General features: G+C 50.6%; 1 protein-coding gene and 3 non-coding genes across 4 annotated transcripts in view; 2 read left to right on the top strand and 2 right to left on the bottom strand.

The window, feature by feature from the left end:
* Positions 1 to 26,453, top strand: part of LOC112880882 (translation initiation factor IF-2-like) — a 29,800-nt gene extending 3,347 nt beyond the window's left edge. The window contains exons 3-6 of the mRNA XM_025945614.1: positions 25,398 to 25,642; positions 25,714 to 25,847; positions 25,955 to 26,174; positions 26,449 to 26,453. Of these exons, the coding sequence (XP_025801399.1) occupies positions 25,398 to 25,642; positions 25,714 to 25,847; positions 25,955 to 26,174; positions 26,449 to 26,453 (604 nt within the window). The remainder of the gene's footprint in view (positions 1 to 25,397; positions 25,643 to 25,713; positions 25,848 to 25,954; positions 26,175 to 26,448) is intronic.
* On the bottom strand, positions 14,595 to 14,668 carry TRNAM-CAU. The gene has a single exon. It is a non-coding gene; the product is annotated as a tRNA-Met (tRNA).
* TRNAD-GUC lies at positions 15,403 to 15,476 on the top strand. Its single transcript has one exon. It is a non-coding gene; the product is annotated as a tRNA-Asp (tRNA).
* Positions 16,115 to 16,186, bottom strand: TRNAN-GUU. The gene has a single exon. It is a non-coding gene; the product is annotated as a tRNA-Asn (tRNA).
* Positions 26,454 to 26,856: the final 403 nt, after the last annotated feature.

The raw sequence follows: 26,856 nt of genomic DNA, 5'->3' as shown, positions 1-26,856 counted from the left end.
AAAGGTGTCAAGTATATCAAGGTTTATGTATCGAGGGGTTTGGTTTGAAATAACGGAAAGAGTAGGGCTTCTTTTGCAAAAGGGAGTGGATAGGGGGTTCCTTTGGGGAAAAACATGAAAGGGGGGGGTTTTGGCAAAAACGCCCTTTCTTCCTCCTCTCCCGTTGACAGGAAACAGGGGAGGGAGGTGGGGGCGCCGGCGGCGGCCCAATCCCGGCGGTCCGGGGTCTGGGGCGGCTCGGGGTTGAGGGGAAAGGGGGAGGGGAAGGAGGGGGTCCTATTCCGGGCCTTACTTCGGGCGGGGGTGGCGTGAGGCGGCCGGCCGACGGGGCGGGCGGCGGCGGGCAGTGCGGGCCGGCGGGGCGGCGAGGGTACCTGGGGAGGCGAGGGCTAGGCGGCGTGGTAGGTTGTGGGGGTGCCGGGGGTGCCCTCGGCCCTATTTATAAGCGGCCGAGGCGGTGGAGGCCGGGGCGCGGCAATGGAGGCCGGCGAGCGGCGCGGGGCGCCTTAATGGCGTTCGTCCGTTTGCCCGCGTCGTGACGCGGCGTGCGGTGCGAGCACAAGACGGTGGCGGTGTGGGGCAGCGGCGGGCGGCGCGTCGGGGCGGGTGCGGCAGCGGCGGGCGGCGCGGCGTCGCGGGGTCGGGCGCGAGCGCGTGCGCGCGCGGCGCGGCGAGGCGCGGGCCAGAGCGGGGCGCGGGCACGGCGCGGCGCACGGCCACGCGCTGCGCGTGCGCGCGTCGTGTCGTGGCCGAGGTGAGGCGGCGTTCGGGCACGCGGCAGGGGAAGGGAGGGAAAAGAGAAGGAAGGAGGGAACGGGAAAGGAAGAAGGAAAGAAAAAGAAAAAGGGAAGAAAGGAAGAGAAGGAAAAAGAGAGAAAAAGAGAAAAATAGGAGAGAGAAAAAGGAAAAAGGGAGAGAGGGGGGGGCGTGTCGGCGCCGATCGCGGCGGCGTCTGCGGCCGGTCGGCCACGCGCGTGCGGCATTCGCGCGCTGCGCGAAGAGAAAGGAATCGTGCCGGCACTAATTGCGGAAAGTGGTCGCGCGTGAGTGGTGCGGGATGGGACGGCAGTCAGGCTCACGTCGGCTGTTAGTGTGGCGGGGAAACGGAGAGGGTCAGGGCTAGGGTTTTACGACGGATAGGTTTTTGGTCGGAACACTCTAACGCGTAGTTTAAATTTGGAAATTTTTCAGGGCGTCACAAACCTACCCCATTTAAATGAATCTCGTCCTCGAGATTCGGCTGGCTCCTAAACATATGGGGAAATTCCATCTTTAGAGCCTCCTCGCGTTCCCAAGTTGCTTCTTCTACTCCATGTCTGCTCCATTGAACTCTGCATATCCGTACTTCGGAGTTTCTCGTTCTCCTAGTGACAGTGTCCAGAATTCTGACCGGTACTTCCTGGTATCGTAAATCCGGTTGCAGATTTATTGTTTCCACTGGCACGTGTTCTCCCTCGGGTACTCTTAAACACCTCCTTAATTGCGAGACATGAAATACTGGATGTATATCTGACATTTCTTCTGGTAACTCCAGTCGGTATGCCACTGCTCCGACTCTCTTCAGAACTCGATACGGTCCGATGTATCGAGGAGCCAATTTACCTTGTACCTGAAATCTTCGTGTTCCTCGAATGGGTGAGACTTTGAGGTAGACAAAATCTCCTGGGTTGAAACTTATTTCCCGCCTCTTCTTGTCTGCGTAGCTCTTTTGTCGAGACTGTGCTGCTTTCAATTTCTCGCGGATCTCCGCTACTTTTTCTTCCGCCTCTTTTATAAGTGCGGGTCCTACTAGGGTACGTTCTCCCACTTCCGACCACATTAGGGGAGTTTTGCACTTCCTTCCATAGAGAGCTTCGAATGGCGACATGCCCAAGCTGGCTTGGTAACTATTATTGTACGAGAACTCTGCATAAGGCAGACTCTGCTCCCAATCCTTTCCGTAGGTCAGGACACATGCTCTCAGCATATCTTCCACAATCTGGTTTACCCTCTCGGTTTGACCGTCCGTCTGTGAATGACATGCGGAGCTGAAATCTAATTTGGTGCCCATGGCTTGATGCAAGCTTTTCCAGAATCTAGAGGTAAATTGGGTCCCTCTATCTGAGACAATCCTGCTAGGTACTCCGTGTAGCTTTACTATGTTCTCCACATAGAGTTTTGCCAGCTTTTCTCCTCCGTAGTTAGTTCGTACGGGTATGAAATGTGCCGATTTAGTGAGTCGATCCACTATTACCCATACGGAATCGTGTCCCTTCTGTGTTTAGGTAGACCCACTACAAAGTCCATTCCTATCTCATCCCATTTCCACACCAGGATAGGCAAGGGTTGCAATAATCCTGCCGGCTTTTGATGTTCGGCCTTGATCCTTTGGCAGGTATCACAATGAGCCACAAATCGTGCAATATCCGCCTTCATTCCATTCCACCAATATTTTTGCTTTATATCCATATACATTTTGGTGGATCCTGGGTGGATGGAGTAGGCTGAGTTATGGGCTTCGTCCATGATTATCTGCCAGAAGTCTCCATCCTGGGGTACACAAATCCTATCCTCGTACCACAACGTCCCCTTATCGTCCACTCTAAAACCTGGTGCTTTGTTTTCTCCAGTTTGTTTGCAGATCTTTACTAGCTCCTGATCCGAGTTTTGAGCCTCTCTAATTTTATCCTCTAGTGTTGGTTGGACGTTCAGCACATGGCTGGAACCTCGAGGAACAATGTGCACGTTTAATCGTGCCATTTCCTCACGCAGATGGTCATCTTTGGGTCCATAGGATTTCCGACTCAAGGCATCAGCTACCACGTTCGCTTTTCCAGGGTGATAATGGATTTCCAAATTATAGTCCTTGACCAACTCCAACCATCTTCTTTGTCTTAGGTTCAAATCCGGCTGGGTGAAGATATACTTCAGACTCTTATGGTCGGTGTAAATCTCACACTTATTTCCAATCAAGTAGTGTCTCCAAATCTTAAGGGCATGCACTACGGCCGCCAATTCCAAATCATGGGTCGGATAATTCTGCTCATGAGTCCTGAGTTGGCGGGAAGCATATGCAACGAATTTCCCGTCTTGCATCAGCACACACCCTAATCCTTGTCGGGATGCGTCACAATAAATGACAAAGTCCCGATGAATGTCCGGTAGGGTCAGTACTGGGGCGGTTGTCAACCTTTGCTTCAATTCTTGAAAGCTCTTTTTACAAGATTCTGTCTAGGCGAACTTCCTCTCCTTCTTAAGAAGTTCCGTCATGGGTCGGGCTATCTTAGAGAATCCCTCTATAAATCTCCGATAGTACCCAGCTAGTCCAAGAAAACTTCTGATTTCACTAACATTAGTCGGTCGCTGCCAGTGGGAAACTGCTTCGACCTTCTCTGGGTCTACTGCTACGCCTTCTGCGGTCAGAATGTGGCCAAGGAAAGCTACTTTCTCCAGCCAAAATTCACACTTGCTAAACTTGGCATATAGCCTATGTGTTCTCAGCTTCTCCAATACTACCCGCAGATGTTGCTGATGTTCCTGAATACTCTTGGAGTAGATAAGTATGTCGTCGATAAAGACTACGACAAACTTATCTAGCTCGTCCATAAATACTTTATTCATGAGGTTCATAAAATAGGCTGGGGCATTGGTTAGTCCGAAGGACATTACGGTGAACTCAAACTGCCCGAAGCGGGTGACAAAAGCCGTCTTGGGAATGTCACTTTCCCTAATCTTGAGCTGAAAATATCCCGACCTTAGATCGATCTTGGAAAAATACTTGGCTCCTTTTAGCTGATCGAAAAGGTCATCGATCCTGGGGAGGGGGTACTTATTCTTAATGGTAACTTCATTCAGTGCCCGATAATCTACACACAACCTCATACTCCCATCTTTCTTCTTGACAAATAGGACTGGGGCTCCCCATGGCGACGAGCTTGGTCTGATGAAGCCAATTCGTTGCAGTTCCTCTAGTTGCTTCTTTAACTCTGTCAACTCAGAGGCTGCCATCCTATAGGGTCTCTTGGCTATGGGGGGGTTCCAGGGATAAGGTCGATGACGAACTCTATATCCCTATCCGGCGGCATACCGGGAAGCTCTTCGGGGAATACATCTGGGTATTCATTTACTACCGGGACTCCTTCTAAGGACTTGGCTTCCACGCTAAACACCATTGGGTCAAACTTACTATCCCGGGTACGGCAGATCACTTGTACTCCTTCGGGGTTTGTTAGGTGTACCACTTTGTCGGTACAGCCTATGAGACCATTGTGTCGGCTTAACCAGTCCATTCCAAGGATCACGTCTATTCCCCCAGACTTAAGTACTACTAAATCTGCTAGAAAGTCTACCCCACTTAAATTGATCCTTACCCGTGGACAACCTAGTTGACAATTGATGTCGCCTCCAGGCGTCCGGGTTAATAGGGGTGTTTTTAGTAGTACTGTAGGTATTTTGTGTTTTTCCACAAAGCTTGAGGATATGAACGAGTGCGATGCCCCAGAATCAAATAGTACTGTTGCCAGAGTTGAGTTGACTAGGTACTCACCGAGCACTACGCCCTGAGCTTCTTGAGCCTCCTGCGCATCGATGTGATTGACGCGGGCTCGTCCAAATGATGGCTGGGACTGCTTCGTCAGCTAGCTGTTGTCGTTGTTGCGGATAGGCACTCGGTTGGCACCGGTCAGGGCTGGTCTGGGTCCATTCACTGTGTTGGAGAAGGCTGATGTAGCCGGCTTATTCTTGGCATAAGGGCAATTGGCAATGTAATGCCCTGTTTCACGGCAGTTGAAGCAGGCCCTAACATTGTTGTTGTCGGAGGCGGCCAGACTTGCATTGCTCTGCGGGGCCCTCATGGTATTCTGGCTCCTAGGCTGTGTGTCAGGGGCCCTCGGTCCTGTCACTTGAGACTGAGTCCTATACTGCATTGGGGCCTGAGATCTTGGTGCAGTATAGCTGAAGCTTCTCGGTTTTTGGAAACGGTCCTATTGGCGGGCCTTACTTTCCAGGAATTTCCGTTTGTTATCCTTCCTCTCTTCGGTTTTGGCCCTTTCCGTAAGGATAGCCTTGTTCATTAGGGTGTTGAAGTCAGGGTAGATCTGAGGGGTAAGCAAGGTCCGGAGTTCTGGGTTCAGTCCCTTCTTGAACATGTCTTGTTTCTTGTCGTCGTCGTTCACTTCCTCCGGCGCATATCGGGCCAACTCTATGAACCGGTGGGTGTATTCTTCCACCGTCATGCTCCCTTGCTGCAGTGCACAGAATTCGTCCGCCTTGCGCTTCATGGTGGCCGAAGGGATGTGATAACGGCGGAACTCCTTCACGAATTCCTCCCAAGTGATGGTAGAGGCATCCTCGGCTGCAGCACAATAATTTTTCCACCAGGATAATGCTGTTCCGGTGAGTTGGTGGGCTGCCAGAAGGACTTTATCTCGGTCCTGGCATTCGAACGGTTCGAGTTTCCTCTGAATTACTCGTATCCAGTCGTCTGTATCCAGAGGGTTGCAGGATCCAGCAAAGGTGGGTGGCTTGGTCCTCAGAAAGGCTGTCAGCTTGTCGTTCATGTTCTGCCCTCGTGGTTGCCGGTTAACAAGGGCGTTGGCCAGTGTTTCCAGTATGAGGGTCTGGTTGTGGATTATTTGTGCTAGGTCTCCGAGGGGTGGGGGTGGTGGTAGTTGCTCTCCTCCTTGATTTTCCCCTCGGTTCTGACTCACTTCTTGTTCTGCCTGAGGAGGGTTTTGTCCAGCAGGCTGTGCTCCGGCACCAGCGGCTGCGGGGTTCCGGCTACGGGAGGCCCTCGTGACGCTCCGGGGAACCATCTGTTGATTGGGTAGAGTGGGGTTACGATTAGGTGATGTTTAAGTTGTTTAATTCGTACATAAGGCAGAATCTACCTCCTGCCAGTAGCTATATAAACAAGCAGCACACAACAAACCAGCACAGAACATCACAAGCAACAAGCACAAACAACTTCATTACTGTGAGGGGGTTACGGCTTAAGGGTAAGACCAGGTCTCGTACTACTCATCCGAGGTCATGCCTAAGGGTACGATTTAAGCCAATAGGGGTTGGGGTGTACATCGCTAGGGTGGCGTCGGTCATTCTACTCGCGGGGCGTGCCTTCTTCTGGAGCGGGGAGTGTGAGTGATCCTTGCTCGCCGTCCTCTGGATTTCCATTGGTCAAGGGTTGCGCTGCAGCTTCTCCTTCGACGGTGGCGGCGGAACTTTTAGGGTTCTCGGGTGGGGCTTGTGTGTTTCCAAAGAGTGTTCCCCATCCTATGACGGGTGTCCCGAGTAAAACATGGTCCTCTCCAATTGCCGGGACTGGTGTTCCACTTCGGGTCCATTCCTGCATACGCCGGTCTTGGGCCCGCCTGAGGTTCTCTTGGGCGACCGCTTCGCTGCTAGCCGCGGCTGCGGCTCTTGCCTCGGCTTGGGCTGCTCGGATCTGCTGCAGTCTAACTGCGAGCTCTGCTTGCTCGGCTCGATGGGTCTGCTCCCTCAAGAGGTTCGCTTGCTCATCAAAGAGTTGGTCCAGGGCGGCTAGGTAAGTAGCCACTTGGTACAGGGGGCCTTCTTCGTGGCGACGTCGTTCCAGATTTCTCATGCGTGCTTCCCAGACTGGGGTTCTGATGGCCGGCGGGAAGAACTTTGCTGGTGTGGGGGCGAGGTGTTCTTCAAAAATCCGGCACAAATAACGGAGTGCTTTTCGGATGGCCAAGGGGTAGGTGTCCTGGTGTCTAAACCCTGTGGCAGTCACTCGCCAAGGCTGGATGTCGGGGTAGCGGTTGCTCCTAGCGATGACCAGGATCACCCTGCAGCGGAGGGTACCATGGTGCTCGTACTCTCGGCTGTAGTACCTCGGGCGTTCTGTAACGCCAAGGCCTTCCAGGGTGTTGATCAAAAGGCTAGGGAAGCCAGGTGCTGCTAGGCAATCGCCCTGGGTCCATCCTTCCTCAGCCATCTGAAACAAGGACAGGGTAAACAATCTGGCACAGGTGCAAGAGAGAGTGAATAACATTTATTATTACGACAGGGATGGTACAGTTTTCATGGATACGTGGTCATTAGGGTAGGGGTTCTAGCTCGGGGTGCTAATCCTATCATGGGGATTCTTCCTCGATCCTGATAGGGCGCTTCTTTATTGGGAGGCTTCGATCCATCTCCTCATCTTCGGTCTGAGTACCTTTATCTCAATGGGTTTCCATGGGTTCTTCTTCTTCTTCTTCCTCTATCCATCCACCTATTCCGTTGCGGTTCTCGTATTCTTGCATCTGGGCTTGGAGGACGGCTAAGGAATACTCGGCGCTTGCGGCTCTTGTCCGTTGTTCCTCCAGTTCCTGGGTTATCCTTTCAATCCCACGGATTAGCTGCTTCAGTTGTGCCGCCTGTTCGCGGCAGAGTGCATCCAAGCCAGTAAGGTAGATGGATAGGTGGGAGACCGTATCTTCTAGGTCTTCTTCTTCTCGTCCAAGTCCTCTCATCCGGGCAATCCAAGTGCGTCCTCTTCCTTCAGTGGGTGGGAAAAATCCCATAGGAGTCCGCTGAAGGTGGTGCCTGTAGAGCACACGCAGTCGTCGCAGGGCTTTACGGGCGGCCTTTCGGTAAGTGTCAGGGAAGCGGAAGCCAGAGGTGGAGATGAACCAGGGGTCCACATCAGGGTAGCGGGTGCTTCTCTCCACAAAGACCATCATATCGCACCGAAGGGTGCCTCTGGAGATGTATTCTCGGTAGGCATACTCTGGCGGTTCCATAACCCCAACGCGTTCCAGGCTGAGTAATAATAACTTAGGAAGGCCGAGCTCTGCGTGGCAGATTCCGTTGACCCATCCATTGTCAGCCATCTGAAACAGGGCAAGAACCAGTGGTAAGTGCTTGTGTAAGAAAAGGGCTAAGTCAGAGCAAATCCTAGGGCTTGAAAAAGGGTCTCGTTCCTAGGGTCACGTCCTACGGCCAGCCTACAGCTCTGATACCACCTGAAGCGTCCCCCCATCAGGGAAGACTTAAAAGTGTTGCTTTATCAGTCTCAGGAGGCTGATAACACTTTTATTACATCAGATGGTACATCACCGTACAACTCTGCGCGGTAATGGGCAGTGAAGCGCCACTATCGCGAGGATTACAACTAAAACCCACACTACTATACTAACTATGAAAAGAGGATCATCAGAGTCTTGCGCCATGCGGAGTTCCAGCGGTGGCCTTAACCACAGGCAAGACTGGGTGCAGGACGGAACCCTACTCGACGTCTTCGGGGATGTAGTCTGGATCTTCCACTGTAAAAGTAAAAATGGGGTGAGTACGAACGTACTCAGCAAGTCCAATCACACCCGCGGATGGGGATATAATAGAAATAAATGCACAGGTTAATCCAAGGATAAGGTTATGGTTTTATTTCCGGAAAACTAGGTTTTATGCAAAGGTTCGTAGAGTTGGAAGTCCGTAGGCCGTATAGCTATCGATCGCAGGACAAACCAACCTCGTTAGAGTTGGAAGTCCGTAGGCCGCAACCCCCAGGCAGCTTAGTTGTCCGGTAAAGGATCCAAGCAGAGGTGCGGTCACTACAACCAGTGCCGTCTTTTCTGACGCTCTTGATGGAATAGGCTTGCCCATCCCGGGGAATGTATCGATTCCTCGATGTAGATCGAGGTTGGTTATGGTTCCGTTATCCCCTGGGGGTGATTTCCGGAGAGGTTCTTATGGCACTTCCTAAGCCTGCAAATCGAGATGGCAAGATAGGAGCGTCCGCTGACGAACCCTTAGCCGGCAAGGAATCTAGAGAACGAGGTTAAGACTCGAGTAATCGCAGAGTCGAACCACGTGATCGTAATTCCGTAGTGCGAGCTTTGAAACGTCTAACCACCAAGAAGTTTCCGTTTCCTTGGAAGCGGAAACAAATAGATAGTTAGTCGCAGCAAGCGAGCAGAGCCGTAAGTCTTCCGAAGACTGAAGGCGTCCGTAGGCCCGGCAGAGTCAGCTAAAAGGCTAGAGAAGATATCGGAGTGTAGATCGAGTCGATATATAACATAGGTTGGCTAGGGAAAAAAGTAGTTGCGTAGGGAAGTGGGCCCCTTTGTACGCCTTACCGTTAACCTAACTGTTCGGAAAGCAGTAGCAAGCCGGAAGCAGTGGTCAACTGTGGTTCTCCAGTTCGTAAATAGCTGGTTGAGCCTTCCTCATCTTTTTATAGATGGCTCAACCATTCCACTCCTTTCTTTGGAGGGGGTTCGGGGGAACCTTTCTTTCTTCCCTCCCCCGAACTGAGCTATTCCGTCCATTCCGTGTTTCGTTTCAGTAACGAATTCCATACGTTTGTTACTTCCGGTATGGAGCCAGCGTCGTTTCTCTTTCGCAGGATAGGATCCGTTTCGGATCCGTCCAGTGGGTGCCTCCATCTAGCCTTGGAGGCTAAACCACAATCAGTGCCTTCTTGTCCGATTCTACTCAAGTCTTTTACCTTATCTTGCCAGGGAATGTATCGATAAAGTTAGATAAAAACCGTTATCCCCAGGGGCTGATTTCGGATAGGTTCCTATGGCACTTCCTAAGCTAGGCAATCGGCAAGATAAAGGGAACAACTCCTGTTGTTTCATCGGGTTCACTGATCAATCTATGTCATTAAACGATCGTAAAGACGTCTAATCGACGATTTATCGGTATTTCCAGATGCCAACCGCCTGCTGCCGGTAAAATGTCTTTTAGCAAGGGTTTAACCCTTGAAACTTTGATTTGTTATTTAACCTGCCAATCCTATAATTTTAGAGGTGACCAAAGGAACCACTAAAATAGATGATCCAAGTATCCGACCAAAGGGAGGAATTCCACTTAATAGCAACCATCCCTCCGGGATGCCACTCTCATCCCTCATCAGAGGGATGCCTCTCTAAAAATAGAAGTATCCGACCAGGCTGTGAATCGTTCAGGTAGGCATCTCGGGACCAAAAATCTGAATCAAGGGCATGACCGAAACCGGTGATTAATGCTTCACCCTCGGAGCTCTTAGAAAACTTCCTTTTCTTTGAGAAGTAGAACAAAGTACCTTTAGGAGACCTAGTTAGTGACTGGGCAGGACAGGTCAGCAGGTCTTTCATGAACAGAGGAGCCAACGAAGAAAGATAAGCATCTCAGTAGTAGCCAGATGCTAATGAATTGAATAAAGTTGTTTGCCTACCCGCCGTTAGAGTTCTCGCAGACGCTATTGATGGTCTTGTTGGCCTATCCGATGCGGATCTCCTCAACGTAGAAGCTAAACCAGTAGCCGGTGTGACAGAGAGTCATATTAAGGATAGGGCTAATGCTTTCCCCTTGAACCCCTTGCAGAAAAAGTAGGAAAATGGACTGAAATTGTTGGATTAGTGGATTTGCAGTATCTCAACAATCAGAACTGCGAATATTCCATCATCCAAACTAAGCTTCCTCAGATCCTAACCCATTGGTCATTATCGAGCCTCGTGACTCCGGCTGTGTTGATATCTTCGTATTACCTGTTCTCATTTTATCTATCTGGTTATTGCTTGATGTGTTGGTTGGTATTTCACTATTTTCATTTAAGTAGAAGTGATTTCTTCCTCATTAGCTCCATTTTTCTTATCATTTGCATCTTGTGATGAATGAAGTGAACTTGAGCTCTCTAGTGCTTCTATTTTCTCTTCGAAAGCATTTACTAGTATTCGATGAGGAAAGACCAGAAAGACAAGTGATATGAACTGGTTTTGTATCCACCCACTTTCCTTCGTTATCTTCAACTCTTTCTCTTTTGGTAGAGGAAGGCATTCCCTGTATAAATGATGATTCTTGCTTTCGTATTGTTAATGTTTTCAATTGTACACGGAAGGAGTTTGTGACCACTACCATTTTTGTAAGAGATTTATCCTCATATTGTTGGAGAAACCATTCTTTGCTAACATGGCTCTTAACTGCACCAAGACATCCTTTTCGCCCTCCGCATCCAACCAATAGCTTTTGGGCGCGTTGAAAATTCCCTCCCTCACTTTATATTCGAATTTCAACTTACCCAACTCATCTTTGGATATTAATTCCTCAGGGAGTGGATTACCCATCACCACAGAGTCCGTATCAGTATAGTAGCAATCCTCTCTACTTATATATTATATGGGTGCATATGGATTCGTGCATAAGCTGTAATGGCAGCGGCTATTTGGACAGCTGCATTACGAGGAACAGCATATTCATCTGATTTCAGAGTATAAGAAAAGTAGCTACAAATGAATAGCTCTTGCCACAACCATACAGAAATCCGCTTTTCCTTAACACATGCTTGTAGCGCTCATTACTACAGATCTCAGTTATAGTGCTCCTTGGGTTGATACCAAACCTACCATAAAGACTGTTCATAAGAATCTTATACAAATAGGCTAATCCTGCATTTCCTTCTTTCTTGGCGCTCAATCTTTATATAGTGATGTTACAAACCGCTCAAATAGCCCTTCCCCTTTTTTAAATAGATAACCCCTTAAAGGAGTCACTGTAGAACCAATTGATTTAGCATACTTTAACTCTTCGCTAAAGTACACTCCTATAAATCGACCCGTTGGAAATATCCGCACTCCTTTCTCGTCTCGGTAGGGCAACACTGGCTTATGAATGGATGGAGGGCATACAACATACGCTTCGATAAATCCAAACAAATCCTGGGGTAGAAAAAAAGGAGAAATGCTGTGGTGAATTCAAAATCGAAAAAGTAAACTTCACTTTACTTAAGATGAAGGAACCGAGTGCCGAATTGAAATCTCAACAAAGAAATGAAAGCATAACTCTTTCCTCTTGTTGTCCTATTACTCTTTTTGCCTGCCTTGTTTGTGGAGGTCTCGGGTGTCTACGGCAGATCCGATCAGTCTCGTGATGAAGAGAAGTCTTTTCCGATCTTCCACTAAGAAAGATATCGTCACGACAACCAAATTTGCCCGGTAAACTACTCGGGGCTCCCCATGGTTTAGTAAAAGGGAGGGGATATTTTCTCTTCATCTGGGGGTTCATTTCATTCATTATTCATTATGAACTCAAAAGTGTAAGGCTGATTAGTGAGGTCTTAAAAACTTCATACAAGAAATGATCAGCCATTCCAATGGTTGTGCTCGAAAGGCAGTTATGAATCGATTGACTAATCCAATTCCAATATCTTGATTTCGAGCAGCAATGCATCGTGAACCAATATATATATCGTCTGCTAATACACGACCAATTAGTGTTTGTACAAAAAGTTTTTCCGTCATCCCATTTTGAGGACTCACAGAAATACCTCGGATAGTACCACAATCTCTTCTACGCACAATAATATGTTGAACTACTTCAACAAGTCTACGTGTAAGATAGCCAGCATCCGCTGTTCGTACAGCAGTATCTACAACCCCTTTTCGGGCTCCGTAGCAGGAAATTCTATATTCTGTCAAAGAAAGTCCCTCGCGTAAATTGCTTTGAATAGGTAAATCAATCATTTGTCCTTGAGGATCCGCCATTAACCCTCTCATACCTACTAATTGGTGTACCTGAGATGCATTTCCTCTGGCTCCTGAAAAAGACATTAGATAGACTGGATTAGAAGGATCCGTTATTCGAAAATTCGAATTCATTTCTTGTTTCAAATATTCACTTGTAGCATACCATATCTCAACGGATTGGCGTAATTTTTCTACCGCGTGTACAGCCCCATAATAATAGTGTTTCTCCAAAAGAAAACTCTGTTGTTCCGCGTCTTGGACTAACCATCCTTTAGAGGGTATTGTTAAAAGATCCTCGATTCCTAAAGAAATCGATGTAGTAGTGGCTTGATGGAAGCCCAGAGTCTTTATTTGATCCAGTATATGGGATGTATATCCCATTCCGAAATGATCTATTAATCTGCTAATAAGTCGTTTCATAGCAGTTCCGTCTATCTCTTTATTATGAAAGACCAAGTTGGCCCGTTCTGCCATACATAAGTACCCCCTTTTTTGGCTGAGTAGGATTCGACAATTGCTGAGTAGGATTCGACAATGGGCCTGAGTCAGTGATTCGAAAACTTAATTTACTCCCTTTCCTCAATCTCAATCTGGATTTGCGCGGCAAAAAAGATGGGACTAGCGAAATCGGAATGCCCCCCGAAAGGGGCATCGCCGAATCTAACTTCCTTATTTAGATAGTGTATGAATAGGCCCGACTAAATCCTTGTATGGCTTCCTCTATTTCTCTATAAAAAGAAATATGACCAAGAGTGGTTCGAATGTATATAGAACGGATTTCTTTTTTTCTATTTCCCACAACCAGATCGGAACTTCTCTTGACCCAACGATGCGTTGATCTAGTTTCCATCGGAGCCACAAGGGACTGTTTAAACCGATTCGTTTCTGTCTATAAGCTCCCAGTGCATCATAGGAACTAGAAAAATGGGGTTCTTTATCTTTCGTATACTTATAATAATTGTTATTATTGTAGTTTACTTTTTTATTTTGAGAGTTTCCGCAACTATTATATCTATTTGCACAAATACCTCGACGGTTTCCAATCGTTAATACATAAAGTCCGATAAGCATGTCTTGGGTTGGCACGCAAATAGGATCTGCAATAGCGGGAGACAGGAGATTCATATGAGAAAACATAAGTAAACGGGCTTCCGCCTGAGCTTCCAAGGATAAAGGTAGATGAACAGCCATTTGATCCCCATCAAAGTCCGCATTGAAACCCTTACACACTAATGGATGTAAACAAATAGTACGCCCCTCTACTAAAGTGGGTTGGAAGGCCTGTATGCCTAATCTATGCAGGGTAGGTGCTCTGTTCAACAGGATGTCCCCGCATAACTTCTTGAAGTATTTCCGGTTCCTTTTCCCAAATTTTCCTTTTAGCAATCCTGACATTAGAAGTAGCACGTTTCGTGATTAAATCGCGAATTACAAATAGCTGAAAAAGCTTTATTGCTATCTCTAGAGGTAATCCACATTGATGTAATGAAAGCGAAGGACCCACAACAATGACAGAACGCCCCGAGTAATCGACCCGTTTCCCAAGCAGAGTCTCGCGAAACCTCCCCTCTTTACCCTCAATTACATCTGAAAGTGATTTGTATACTTTATTGTGACCATCCCTTGTCGGTTGCCCGCGGGACCCACTATCAAGAAGTGTATCCACGGCTTCTTGTACCAATTTTTCCTGGCACATTACTAAATCTGCTGGTGCTAATTCACTTCTTTTTAATAGATAGGCAAGGTTGTTGTTCCGACGGATAACTCTCTTATAAAGTTCATTAATATCCGAAGTCACTACTTTATCCCCAGACCTATAAACAATGGGTCTCAATTCGGGAGGAAGAACCGGTAAATTGTACATACGAATGTCAATCTTCATTTTTGTATATTAATACACTGGTAGGGGTCGATCAGGCAAATCCCAAAGCTGACCCCGAACTGCTGCCGGACTGCTCTACTGATCTTCTCTCTCTTCAGACTCACTGAACCTTCTCAAAGACTCCTTTTGCACTGAGAACATCAGAAAATAAGAAATCCTTCTCACAAGAAGGCAAACCTTGTACGTTGATTGAATCTTCTTTTGCATCCAGAAGAGAGGCTGTGGGCTATTCGAGAGAGTGGTTCAGGTGACTACCGGAGTCATTGATTAAGCAGGTCAGATGGGCTTAGTAGGGCTCGAACCTACAATATCACCGTTATGAGCGGTACGTTTCAACCAATTAAACTATAAGCCCAATCGGATCTCTACATGCCGGGAAGAGCGGACAGAAAGAGGAGACCTTTGCTCTATTTCCTTCTTCCTCTTCCCGGGGCCCCGGAGGGGTTCTTTGGCAAGCCCTATTAAAGAAGCTAAGTGACGAAAGTCACTCAAGTAGTGATTTTGAGAGTGACCGTTAGGGCGACCACTTGTACTTCTAGGCCTTGGCGACCTATAGTCTTGTTACGCAACACAGCTTCACTCGATTCAGTAAATCAATAGTTCAAACCAGCCCACTAATAGCTTAGATAGTGGCCCTTCCACTTTGGTATAGTTGACCCTACCTATTGACTCAAGGTAAGACCTCTGACTCAAGGTTCATAGGAAGGGGGAACCCAGACGTAGTGGGATGTAGGCTTCAGTTGTTTTGGTACTTTTTCACTACCTACGTCTTATTATTTATTTTGTAACTGGCTTTTCACCGGCAGGTCAGTAGGCCTTTTAGAAGGCGAACAAACGAAAGTTCTCCGCGGGCGCTAGCGCTATCTTGTTCGCTTTTGTCAACTGAAGTCGCGCGTAGCGCCAACTAACTGATAGCTGATAGAGCGCGGAGCCCCGAGTCTAAGCGAGCAGAGCCATTTCTTTCTACTGTCGTCAAAAGAAAAAAAAGTACTAAAGGCGAAGGGCATTCTGTTGTACAGCTACTTTGGTTTTGGTATAGTTACAAAGGTAACCGGTAGGTGACTGTTGAATCGACAGTAGTTACGAAAGGGGGAAATAGCTCAGTTGGTTAGAGTGCTGGTCTGTCACGCCAGAAGTCGCGGGTTCGAACCCCGTTTTCCCCGCACGATCTTCCTCTTCCTGCCCGACTCATTTTGTCTTCACTGGAAGCTGCTGATCCCAGCGTAGCATTCAAGACAATTGTTCCTTCTTCGGTCGCCCTCCACCCCCTTCGTTTGTTGTGGGTCGCGTCTCACCGCAGGCACTTAATGAATGAGTGAAGATCTTCCTTCCCCCTTGTGTCTTACCAAGGACTGAGTTCCCACTTGTGGCGAAAAAAAAGTATACCATCCCACCCGGCCTCCCCCGGGGGGGTTAAGGTTCCTCTCGGAGACTGCCAGTCTACAAGAAGCTGGCAGAGCTTTAGCCATTGGACCACATCCATCCATCCTCCTACCTAAACAGTGACGCCTTTTCTTGTTCGTTCTTCGAATTACGCTAGTGGAGACTAATTCCTTCCGGCTAATGAAGATACTACCCCAGTCTTTCCATTCATTCCCAGTGGATCCTTCTTATCCCTTTTCATTGAACGAACCAAGTTCACCTATACGAGAGTGAGGAATAGAAATCCTACAATCAACTTCCCACTTTTGATGTCCCGTTTGACGATTCTGCTGCGTCTTTAGAAAAGAAAAAGGAGAAGGACAGGGGTCGCTAGTCAGAAAAGCTATAACTATCAATTCGAATTCAGAATGAATCAAATCTCCCCAAGTAGGATTCGAACCTACGACCAGTCAGTTAACAGCCGACCGCTCTACCACTGAGCTACTGAGGAAGAACGGACTTAAGGAAGCTGACTCTCGTTCTTTGGACCAACCAACCGAAAAGAAAAAAAGTTCGTCACTTTTTCTCTTTCACATACACCGGGAGAAAGGGTGACGATAGCAATCCCCTTTGCCTCCCCGGCCGGGGAGCCTCCAGGACAGGACAAGGGGGGCGGCGGTCAACCATCAACTCTCGATATGCATATTGATCAATCGATTTCCGCGTCCTGCCAGTTCGCTAAGTAGACTCACTCTACCGAGGGGCAACTAAGGTTGGTTCCTGCCAATTCCCTTGCTGATCAGCAAGGGAATTGGCAAGTATGAGAGAGGACTCTCTCTGTCTCTCCGAGTTTCAACTACTAAGTGATGAGAAGTTATTCAGCTATTCTAAATGTAAATAGATTCCGATCAAGCAAGCAGGAGAAGGTGGTCCTTTCATCTCTCTGTCTGCTCCATGCTCTATAGCCTAAGGATCATGAGCAGGTTTAATGCTAGAAAAAAGGAGATCTGCCTAATCATTTCGGTAGATGAAGTAGTGGGAGGTCACGAAGGAAGTAAGGGGGCGTGTTAAGTTGAGAATTTCTAACATTGTAGCATCCTTTTGACGGTTGGGCTTTGAGTTGAGTTCTTTTAAGAACTCTTAATATGAAAATACACATCATAAAATGACGCATCGAGCGAGACCATTCTGTTTCATTGTGAATGAAAGACGTTTTCGACCAACAACATCTACTCATATCCAGCTTCGTGTCATTTTTGAACACTGCGATCAGCAAGCAGCAAGCGGGGGAGAGTCAAGTCAAGTACAACACAGGACTGACGGGGTGGGGCGCGCCAAAGCAACCCGGGACCCCGGAGGGGTCACTACAAAAGCGCTGGCGCCTTCTTTTGAAGGTGAAAAACTACGCTTCAAATAAAGCTAAGAAAAAGAAAAGGGCTGCGCTAATGGCAAGGAGCAAGAAAAGGGCAGCTAGCTCGAAATCTGATAAATCGAATACCTCCTGGCTTCAGTTCTTAGGTTATCTCCTTGAGTTTCGGTCTTGCGCATTCAAGCGTAGAATAAGGCCTAAGAAGGACTTTTCCGAGGCTGGGCGTAGATGTATTGTATCTACTCGGGGTCTAAACCCTCATTATTGTTCATCTTGGGAAGGATCGAGTAAGATTTACGGAACCTTGGACAATTTTTGGATAGGCAAAATCCCCCTACACCAAAGAAGTTTGTTGAAAACCGGGCTGGCGTAAACGGCATCCCTTCGCACATGGGGATATAGGACGCGTGTCGCCGTTCTCATTGGAAAGAAAGAAGCTGAATATTCCATCTGTTTCCCGCCTGACACAGTTTGACACGCGGTGATACCTGATTGGCTCCAAATCGATAGTTGTTAGGATGAATCAGACGTGGGAGAGATATTCAATCTCTGAGCAGACTAAAATCCCTTACTTTGCCATTCTTTCCAGAATAGGATTTTGCTTAATATCATTTGGATGGACTCAGATCCTTTCATGTGGGAGAGTCTTTGATGGGTTTTGAATTTTGATATATCCAGTGGGCCTTCTTGCATGGACTTGGGCTTGCTTACTGGCTTCGCTGAGGATGGGATTCCCTACCTGATGCTCAACCACACAGGTACGAGCACACCAACGGCAATTCACACAGAAATGCCATCCATCCCGTCTGACTCATCTTTCAAAACCACATTTTATCCCTTCCCACACGCACACATTTCTTTATAAAACTAGGTGGTCAAGGTATGGTTATCACAAACAAGGGTGGCTATCCTACCATGTTTTCAGCAAGTAAAACCATGCAATTTTATAAAACAGGCCACTGGGTTGTGTTTATAAAAACTAGGACAGAAACATGCATCAAAGGGCGGGATTGAACTTGCCATCGTCAAGTCCTTGCGGAAGGTCCTGATCGAAGCACTGTCCTTCGGGTTCGGGGTCGCAGAACTGGTCCTCGGTTGCTTGGTCGCAGTCGGGGACTTCTTCGTTCACTCCGTGTCCTACGACGCAAACAAACAGGCATGCAATCAAGCGAGAGAACTAAAAGCTTTTATCGTTGAGTTTGAATCGGTAATAATTTAGTTACGGAGGTAGGGGTAATATTTTCGGGTGGTTTCTTAATGGCGTGGTTAGAACTATACTAGAAAGGGCGTGGTAAAGTTTCGGGTCGATCGGAGATCGTTTGGCGCATAAAATGACGAGGCGAAGGGTGTTTCAGGGGCTAAACAGGAGTCCAGGGGCTTATTCGTAACTATCCGGAAAGAGTAAGGACCAATTTGTAAATCCTAGAAATACCCTGAGCATGCTAAAAGGTGTCAAGTATATCTAGGTTTATGTATCGAGGGGTTTGGTTTGAAATAACGGAAAGAGTAGGGCTTCTTTTGCAAAAGGGAGTGGATAGGGGGTTCCTTTGGGGAAAAACAGGAAAGGGGGGGGGTTTGGCAAAAACGCCCTTTCTTCCTCCTCTCCCGTTGACAGGAAATAGGGGAGGGAGGTGGGGGCGCCGGTGGCGGCCCAATCCCAGCGGTCCGGGGTCTGGGGCGGCTCGGGGTTGAGGGGAAAGGGGGAGGGGAAGGAGGGGGTCCTATTCCGGGCCTTACTTCGGGCGGGGGTGGCGTGAGGCGGCCGGCTGACGGGGTGGCGAGGGTACCTGGGGAGGTGAGGGCTAGGCGGCGTGGTAGGTTGTGGGGGTGCCGGGGGTGCCCCTCGGCCCTATTTATAGGCGGCCGAGGCGGTGGAGGCCGGGGCGCGGCAATGGAGGCCGGCGAGCGGCGCGGGGCGCCTTAATGGCGTTCGTCCGTTTGCCTGCGTCGTGACGCGGCGTGCGGTGCGAGCACAGGACGGTGGCGGTGTGTGGCAGCGGCGGGCGGTGCGTCGGGGCGGGTGCGGCAGCGGCGGGCGGCACGGCGTCGCGGGGCGCGGCAGCGGCGGGCGGCGCGGCGTCGCGGGGTCGGGCGCGAGCGCGTGCGCGCGCGGCGCGGGCCAGAGCGGGGCGCAGGCACGGCGCGGCGCACGGCGCAGCGCACGGCCACGCGCTGCGCGTGCGCGCGTCGTGGCATGGCCGAGGTGAGGCGACGTTCGGGCACGCGGCAGGGGAAGGGAGGGAAAAGAGAAGGAAGGAGGGAAAGGGAAAGGAAGAAGGAAAGAAAAAGAAAAAGGGAAGAAAGGAAGAGAAGGAAAAAGAGAGAAAAAGAGAAAAATAGGAGAGAGAAAAAGGAAAAAGGGAGAGAGGAGGGGGGCGTGTCGGCGCCGATCGCGGCGGCGTCCGCGGCCAGTCGGCCACGCGCGTGCGGCATTCGCACGCTGCGCGAAGAGAAAGGAATCGTGCCGGCACTGATTGCGGAAAGCGGTCGCGCGTGAGTGGTGCGGGATGGGACGGCGGTCAGGCTCACGTCGGCAGTTAGTGTGGCGGGGAAACGGAGAGGGTCAGGGCTAGGGTTTTACGACGGATAGGTTTTTGGTCGGAACACTCTAACGCGTAGTTTAAATTTGGAAATTTTTCAGGGCGTCACAGCGTTGCCAACGGCGCAGGCGGATTTCGTCGGCACATCGTCGACGACACCATCAAGCTAAAAACACTCGCCGCAAGGCTCGATGACTTTGTCGATAATCTCGATGAGTTGCCATTTTTTGATTCTGCCAGGGAAACCGAGGCAGAGTCTGTCACTATTGTTCCTTTTTCCTCATTGGAGAAGGACTTGGACTCTCTGCTCCAGGTTGGGGGTTCCGATGCCACCGCATGTCGGGGGGCTGAGGATCACCTGGCCACTTGTGGGCTGATGATCACCACCACCTCCGAAGGACGAATCGTTCATTGGAAGGGGATGGATCTGTCCGATCTACTCGGACATGAAGACCGCTTGGTAGCCCACCTTGAACCTTTGCCTTTTCAGGAGGGCAGGGCGTTGGCTACCATCACCGAGGGCTCGACTGAACTAGTCGAAGCCCCCTCTGAAGAATTCGCAACCCGCCAGGTGCTGATGGCGGAGGAGGGGGACGATGATGCCCTCATCCCCATCGGCGCGCTTGACGGGATATCAGAAGACGAAGACACTGCCGATGCTGTCGATGAGAACGACGCCGAGCGTGACGCGCGACGTGCCAGGAACAGAGCTCGTGCAGTTCGTAGAAGGCGGGCCAACGAGCGCATCCGTTCTGCACAGCGCGAACTCGATGCTGAATTCGCCGCTGCAGATGAACGAGGCTTCAAGACCCCTGTGGCCAACATCGCTCGGGTAATAGCGCTACTCGAGCGAAGTAACGATCCCAACGTTCGACAAGCGCTCCGCTACGCCCAACGTGCATGGGTCCAGCTGGACCAGCAGGCCCCGGCATCACTCGTCGGGGACGAGAGCGTCGGAGACAGCCGGAGCCAGGCCCCAAGTTGAACAACGGGTAATCGCCCGCGACCCCAATGCAGCAATAACAATGATGGTGTGGGTGGGAGTCAGGTCACCGGAGGGAGGCGGCAGCCACCTCCGGCGAACAACCCGAGGCAGCCCAACCCCCCGCGTCAACAACCGGACCTTCGCCAGAAGATCAATGAGGGGCGCGATGTCCGGTCAGTCCTCGACTCGAGGCGACGGGAACGCGAGGTAACTGAGCGGGACGATGCTGACTGCAGCGATCGTTTTCCTGCATTCACTACGAGATTCAACGGCTACAAGTACCCGGAGGATTTCAAGCCGATCGGCATCACCAAGTATGACGGTAAGCAGGCCCCCCAACAATGGCTCCGTTGTTACTCCACTGCAATTGAGGTGGCCGGTGGCTCCAATACTACCAAAGTCGTCTACTTTCCGATGGCTTTGGAGCCTGCACCGTTGACCTGGCTGGAAAGCCTCCCCAACGACTCCATCGACTCCTGGGAGGGCCTCAAGAAGGTATTCATCGAAAACTTCCAGGGGGCGATAACCCGAGCAGGAACCCGGCATGACCTCGCCCAGTGCAAGCAGGAGCGTAACGAACTCCTCTGGTCCTACACCCGCCGTTTCTTCGATGTGCGGGCCACCATCGCCAACATCACGGAGGAGGACATCATTGACTGCTTCTACAACGGCCTAACGGACCCAGTATATATCGTGATTTTGGGCATAACAGGTCGAAGACGGTTGCAGGACTACGTGACATGATGCACGACTGGTCCGAACAAGAAGAAAAGATGCGCGAGAGGTTTCCAAGATGCACCGGCCTCAACCAGAAGCGCAACAACGACAACCGGGCTGACAAAGGCCAGCGGGACTTTTCGGGTTCCTCCCGAAAATGCGAGCCAGACGATCTTGTCGCGGCTGTGGAACGTCCTTCACGGGGCAAGAAGTCAACCACGCAGGAGCAGTTTGAAAAGCTCCTGCAGAAGAAGTGCCCATGGTGCGTCAACTCCAAACACGCAGTGATTGACTGCTTTCAGCTCAAGCGCACCTTTGGCTCCCCTGGTAATGGCAAGAAGAACAAGTCGACGGGCAAAGAGCCCGAAGACGAGGACCAAGAAGATAAATCTGAGACAGCCAAGTTCCAGGACGCCTCCAATACCGTCAATGTTTTTTTTGGTGGTGATGAAGATTTTTGTTCCAAGCGAGAACAGAAGTTGCTGCTACGGAAAATTCTATCCATCGAGCCGGCGGTACCACGACCACTCCGACGGTCGGAGGTCCCCATATCATTTTCCCGTACCGACTAGTGGACCAGCTTTTCCGAGCCTGGGAAGTTTCCATTGGTGCTGGATCCCGTGGTCGCCGAAGTCAAGCTCACTCGGGTTCTCATCGATGGCGGGAGCGGACTTAATCTTATCTTCACCAGTACGCTGAAAAAGATGGGTCTGGACCTGACCAACAAGCTTGTTCCGAGCAAGGCTCCTTTTTACGGTATTGTCCCTGGCAATGCCGCGCACCCGCTTGGAACAGTCGTTCTCCCAGTCACTTTCGGGACGAGGGAGAATTACCGAACCGAGTTCATCAAGTTCGAGGTGGCCAACTTCGAATCTTCCTACCACGCTATACTGGGGAGGCCGGCGCTCGCTAAGTTCATGGCGGTGCCGCATTATGTCTACTTACTTCTCAAGATGCTAGGACGCAGCGGCGTGCTCACGCTCCGAGGCAACTTGAAGAAGTCCTATGATTGCAACCAAGAGGCCATCCAGTATGCATCGACTTCCCGCGTGCCAGATGCTTCCGGAGAAGTACTCGCGGCTGCACAACAACTTTCTCAAGACGAGCTGGACATCCTGACAAAGAAGGCGAGCCAATCAGGCGTCAAGTCGACAGGCGATGTGGCTCTCAAGTCGATCCAGCTCCAAGAAGGCGACTCATCCAAGACAGCCATCATCGGCGCGGGCTTGGGTGACAAATAGGAACTCGCGCTCGTCCATTTCCTGCGGGCTAACCGAGACATATTCGCATGGAAACCGTCGGATATGCCAGGTGTCGGTGTTTAACCGGCTGCCCACCGAGGGATATGCCCAAGGTGGTAAGTTTTGGGCGAGGAGATGCCGAGATCAGGAACTCGAAGGTGCAAGGAACACAAGACTTAGACAGGTTCGGGCCGCACGGAGCGTAACACCCTACGTCCTGTATGGTTTGTATTGCCTTTAATGCAGAATGATCTAATGATCTTCTGTTTTGAGAGGGGCCCCTGACCTCCCTTATATATCCGAGAGGTCAGAGTTACAAAGATGCTAACCAACTCCCGTCGAGGGATCACACCAGAACACATCTCGAGTAGATCCTCTCCGTGTTGGTTAGCTCTATCTCCTATTTAAACGGGATAAACAAGAGATAAACAAAATGAATAAGAGATAAGAGGGCTTAATCTCTTAAACTTCGTAACGTGCCCAGTCCGGTGGCCCCGGGTCTGACAAGCCCCCGTGCTCTTCGTAGCTGAGTACTGCAGGCTTATCGAGTACTTTCGAAGCAGTCTTCGACTTCTTCTGAAGCTTCGTCTTGAAATCATCCTTCGAGTACTTCCTTGGCTGCATCGAAGCTATGAGGTGCTCATGCCCCGAATTTCATTTCTGCTATGGTGTGCGATTGTAAAATCGCACTCCATATGCAGTAGCCCCCGAGCCTTAGGTTGAATCGGAGAATCAAGCTGAGGGTCCCATTTGTCTATAATCCTGCTTATCCTTCAAAAAATTTGAAAAATAAGTAGTCGATGCCACGTATCCCGCAGCCCCCGAGCCTTGAATCCAAATCCCACAAAATTTGGAGATAAGGATCTAACAGTGGTGGCATGCAGGCAAAAAATGACATCTTACGAGATTACCAAAATGATGGTACAGATGATGGGTATTAGGTTATGAACTTGAAAAACCCCTTTTTTCAGGCTAACTAACCCAGAAAAAATGATTAATCGAATATTCAATCCAAATAATCCACCAAACGACCCCTCAGATTCGGAATATTCTCGGAGGTGACTCCTAAACTTCGGAACAGTAACTTTTTCCCACCCCGCTGGTTATTTAACCCCGCGGTAACGGTGGAAAAAACCACGCTTTCAACCTGCATCCGCCAAAAGCCACCAAAATCCCCAATCTGAGCCAAGCGCTGCCGCCATCCCCCCAAGGAAATCTTCCCGCTCCAACTCCCCCGCCACTCTCCCCGCAGCCCCCGAGCATCTCGTGGCCGACGAATCAGAGATGGCGCCCAAGAGAGCGGAGGTCGAAGGGAAGAAGACGGAGGAGGCGCAGCCTTCAACCGCTGAGTGGTCACACAGTAAGTGCTCCCTCAACCACCTTAAGAACCTAGTTTCCGAGGGGTTGCTGCAGGAGAGAACCCTTGTCAATTGGCGTCCTTCTTACCGTGAACCTTTTCCCATGGAAAATGTTGACGAAATCGTCACATTTCTCCATTTTGCCGAACGGGGACTGGCCCTCCCCACTTGTTCCCTCTTTCGTGGCCTTCTTTATTATTACGGGCCTGAGTTCCATCACCTCAACCCGAATTCTATTTGCCACATTTCAATTTTCATCTTTTACTGCGAGGCCTTCCTTGGAGTCGAACCCCACTGGGACCTTTTCCGCTTCCTCTTCCGTATCAAACCACAGCCCACCACCAAGAACCTTTCCATTGTGGGGGGCGCCGGCATCCAATTGCGTCAGCAGGCCGGCGACAAATACCTTACATACAAATTCCCCTCCAACCTCCCTGGATGGAAAAACTATTGGTTTTACATCGAAAACCATGCCCCCATCTGCCAACGAAGTCAAACAGACCACCTGTGATCAGAGGAGAATGGAACCTTGAACCCTCCGGCGGTGAAATGGACCAAGTCAGAGAGCTGCTGGGTGTCATTGAGGCGCAGAAGAAGGAGGGAGTGACGGGCGCCTCCGTCATGTTCGCCTTTTACAAACGCTGCGTCCAACCCATCCAGCAGCGACATCGCATAGGATTCGAGTACACAGGCCCCGCTGATCCATCTCGCATGTGCGCAGAGGACTTGCCAGATGAAGTCGCGCTGCAGCGAGTTCAGCGGGTACTGCTAGATGTGGACGCCGTGCCGTATGTGCCCACCTTGTTCAGCGCACGGAATCCGCCCAAACTGGTGAGTATTCGACTTCTTTTTGCTGACGATGACTACTTCTGCTTCATTGACTGAAGAATTCTCTGCAGGGACACACGGAGGTATACCGCAGCTACCCTCCGCGACCTGACGTCCCCCGACCGGACCACCTCCTCCCCTCTGCTGCCGCTAAAGCCAAAAGGGCTCGCCTTGCTGCGGCTCAAGGCAGCAGCGAGTCCACCGAAGGCATGAGCTCGCTGGCGGGAGAAGGAACCGAAGGGGAAACGCGCCGGGACAACTCCTCCGACCAGAGCGTGGAGTTGATCGGCGCTTTACCGCGGGTGCCGCAAGGCCATCGACTGGCGCGCAAGCGCAAGGCGCAGGAACTCGAGCCAGCCTGGTAAGAACTCACTTGCTCGTTGTAATGTGTCGCCTTGATGCTGAGCTTATAACATCCACCTGTAGCCCTTCCGCGTCCTCCGCCCAGGCCGAGCCCGAAGGAGAAAGGACAAGCCCGGCGGCCGCTGCCGCTGTTACCATCGCCATGGCGGGGACCGTGCCGCAAGCCGGTGAAACCCCGCCGCCGGCCACGGAGACGCCGCGTCAGGCCGTGCGGATGAAGAGAGCTATTAAGAAAAAATCCATGCTGTAAGTCATCTTCTTGGTGTACCACAAATGTCTTGATCTGTTGGCTTATATGTTGATTAACTTCGTCTTCTTTAGTACTGCAAGTGCCGCGGACCTCCAGCTGATGCCATCCTCGACTGCCCCAGCCCCCGAGTCTTCGACTCGGGAGGAATCGTCGAGTGCTGGGCCAGTCGCCGCTGCGCCAGCCCCCGAGGCATCGGCCCCCGAAGGGTCGACGCCCGCGGAAGCAACCCCCGAGGCCGACGTCGCGCTGCCCGACCTGCCGCCTCTCGAGCCCCAACAAGTCGAGGCCCCTTGCGCCGCTCCAGCAGATGGCGCAGGTGAGTGTCTGACCGCCCCGGCTGGCTACTACGATCCGCATGCTGTATGCTGAGGACATTTGTGACTGCAGGTGCCAAGCAGCTGACTACTGAGGAAGCCGTGGGAACCTCCGGGGGACCCGACGAGCTGCTGCTGGCCGGATCGGGTAGTCAGGAAACCGTCGCCACCGACCGGATGGACGACCTGCTATTGACGGACGACAATGTTGGTCTCCTTTGGAAGGCGCATGACTTTGCCATGGTGAGATCTGAGAGCATTTTCTGACAGCGACTAAGTCGAGTTGTTAATCTGGCTTCTTCCTTTGTACGCAGAGCGTGATCGCCCGCTCCCAGAAACAAGCAGAGGAATTGAAGGCCCTTGCCCGCAATCGCAAGGAACTCGATGCCCTGAAGAGGCGCCTTGACAACGAGGAGACGGAGAATGCACATCTTACGAAAGTCAACGCCGAGCTCCGGCAGCAACTCGAGGCACAGAGGAAAGAGCTCGAGGCGCATAGGGAGCAGCTCAAGGAGCAAAGGAAGGCGCACCAAGGTAAGCCGTTGCTTCCCTCGGTTATTTTGCTCTGTATGTGTAACACCCTAAGGTAATTTCCTCAAATTTTAATAAATTTATTTGGGCTTAAATGAATTTTTCAGGATTTTCTCTAATTTATCTCGCATTTAAAGTAATTTTATAACGCAAGAAAATAAAATATATCATAGGATTAAATTGTTTGTGCATTCATGCCGCAGCATTGTTTTATTTGTGTTGAGTTCCTAGATTTGAATTCAAATTGTATTTGAATTCAAATGGCTTTGTTTGAAAGGGTAGGGTAAAGAAAAAGAAAAGGAATAGAAGGAGCCAGCCCCAAATCCTCTCCCCAGCCCGGCCCAGTCTCCACTTCCTCCCTCTCTCCCTCACGGGCTCTCTCTACCCCGGCCCAGTTTTCCCTCCCTCCCGCATGGGCCGCGCCACAGCCCAGTTCCCCCTCCCGCTCGCGCGCCCTCCCCTCTCTCTCCCACTGACCGCTGGTCCCGGCCTGTCAGCGCTCTGTTCCCCCTCTCCTCTTCCTTCCCCGGCGTAACGGCCGCGCAACGGCACGGCCGAGATCCCCGGCCCCTCCCCGCCGTAACCCTACCCCGGGACCTCTGGCCTGCTCCTCTTATTTCCCCGCGACCTCCCTTGAACCTAACCCCACCAGCGCCGCCTCTAACCCTAGCGCCCCGCTCGTCCC

This window comes from Panicum hallii, chromosome 2, assembly GCF_002211085.1.
Source record: "Panicum hallii strain FIL2 chromosome 2, PHallii_v3.1, whole genome shotgun sequence".
Taxonomy (NCBI): Eukaryota; Viridiplantae; Streptophyta; class Magnoliopsida; order Poales; family Poaceae; genus Panicum; species Panicum hallii.
This window is presented reverse-complemented; position numbering and strand designations above follow the sequence as displayed.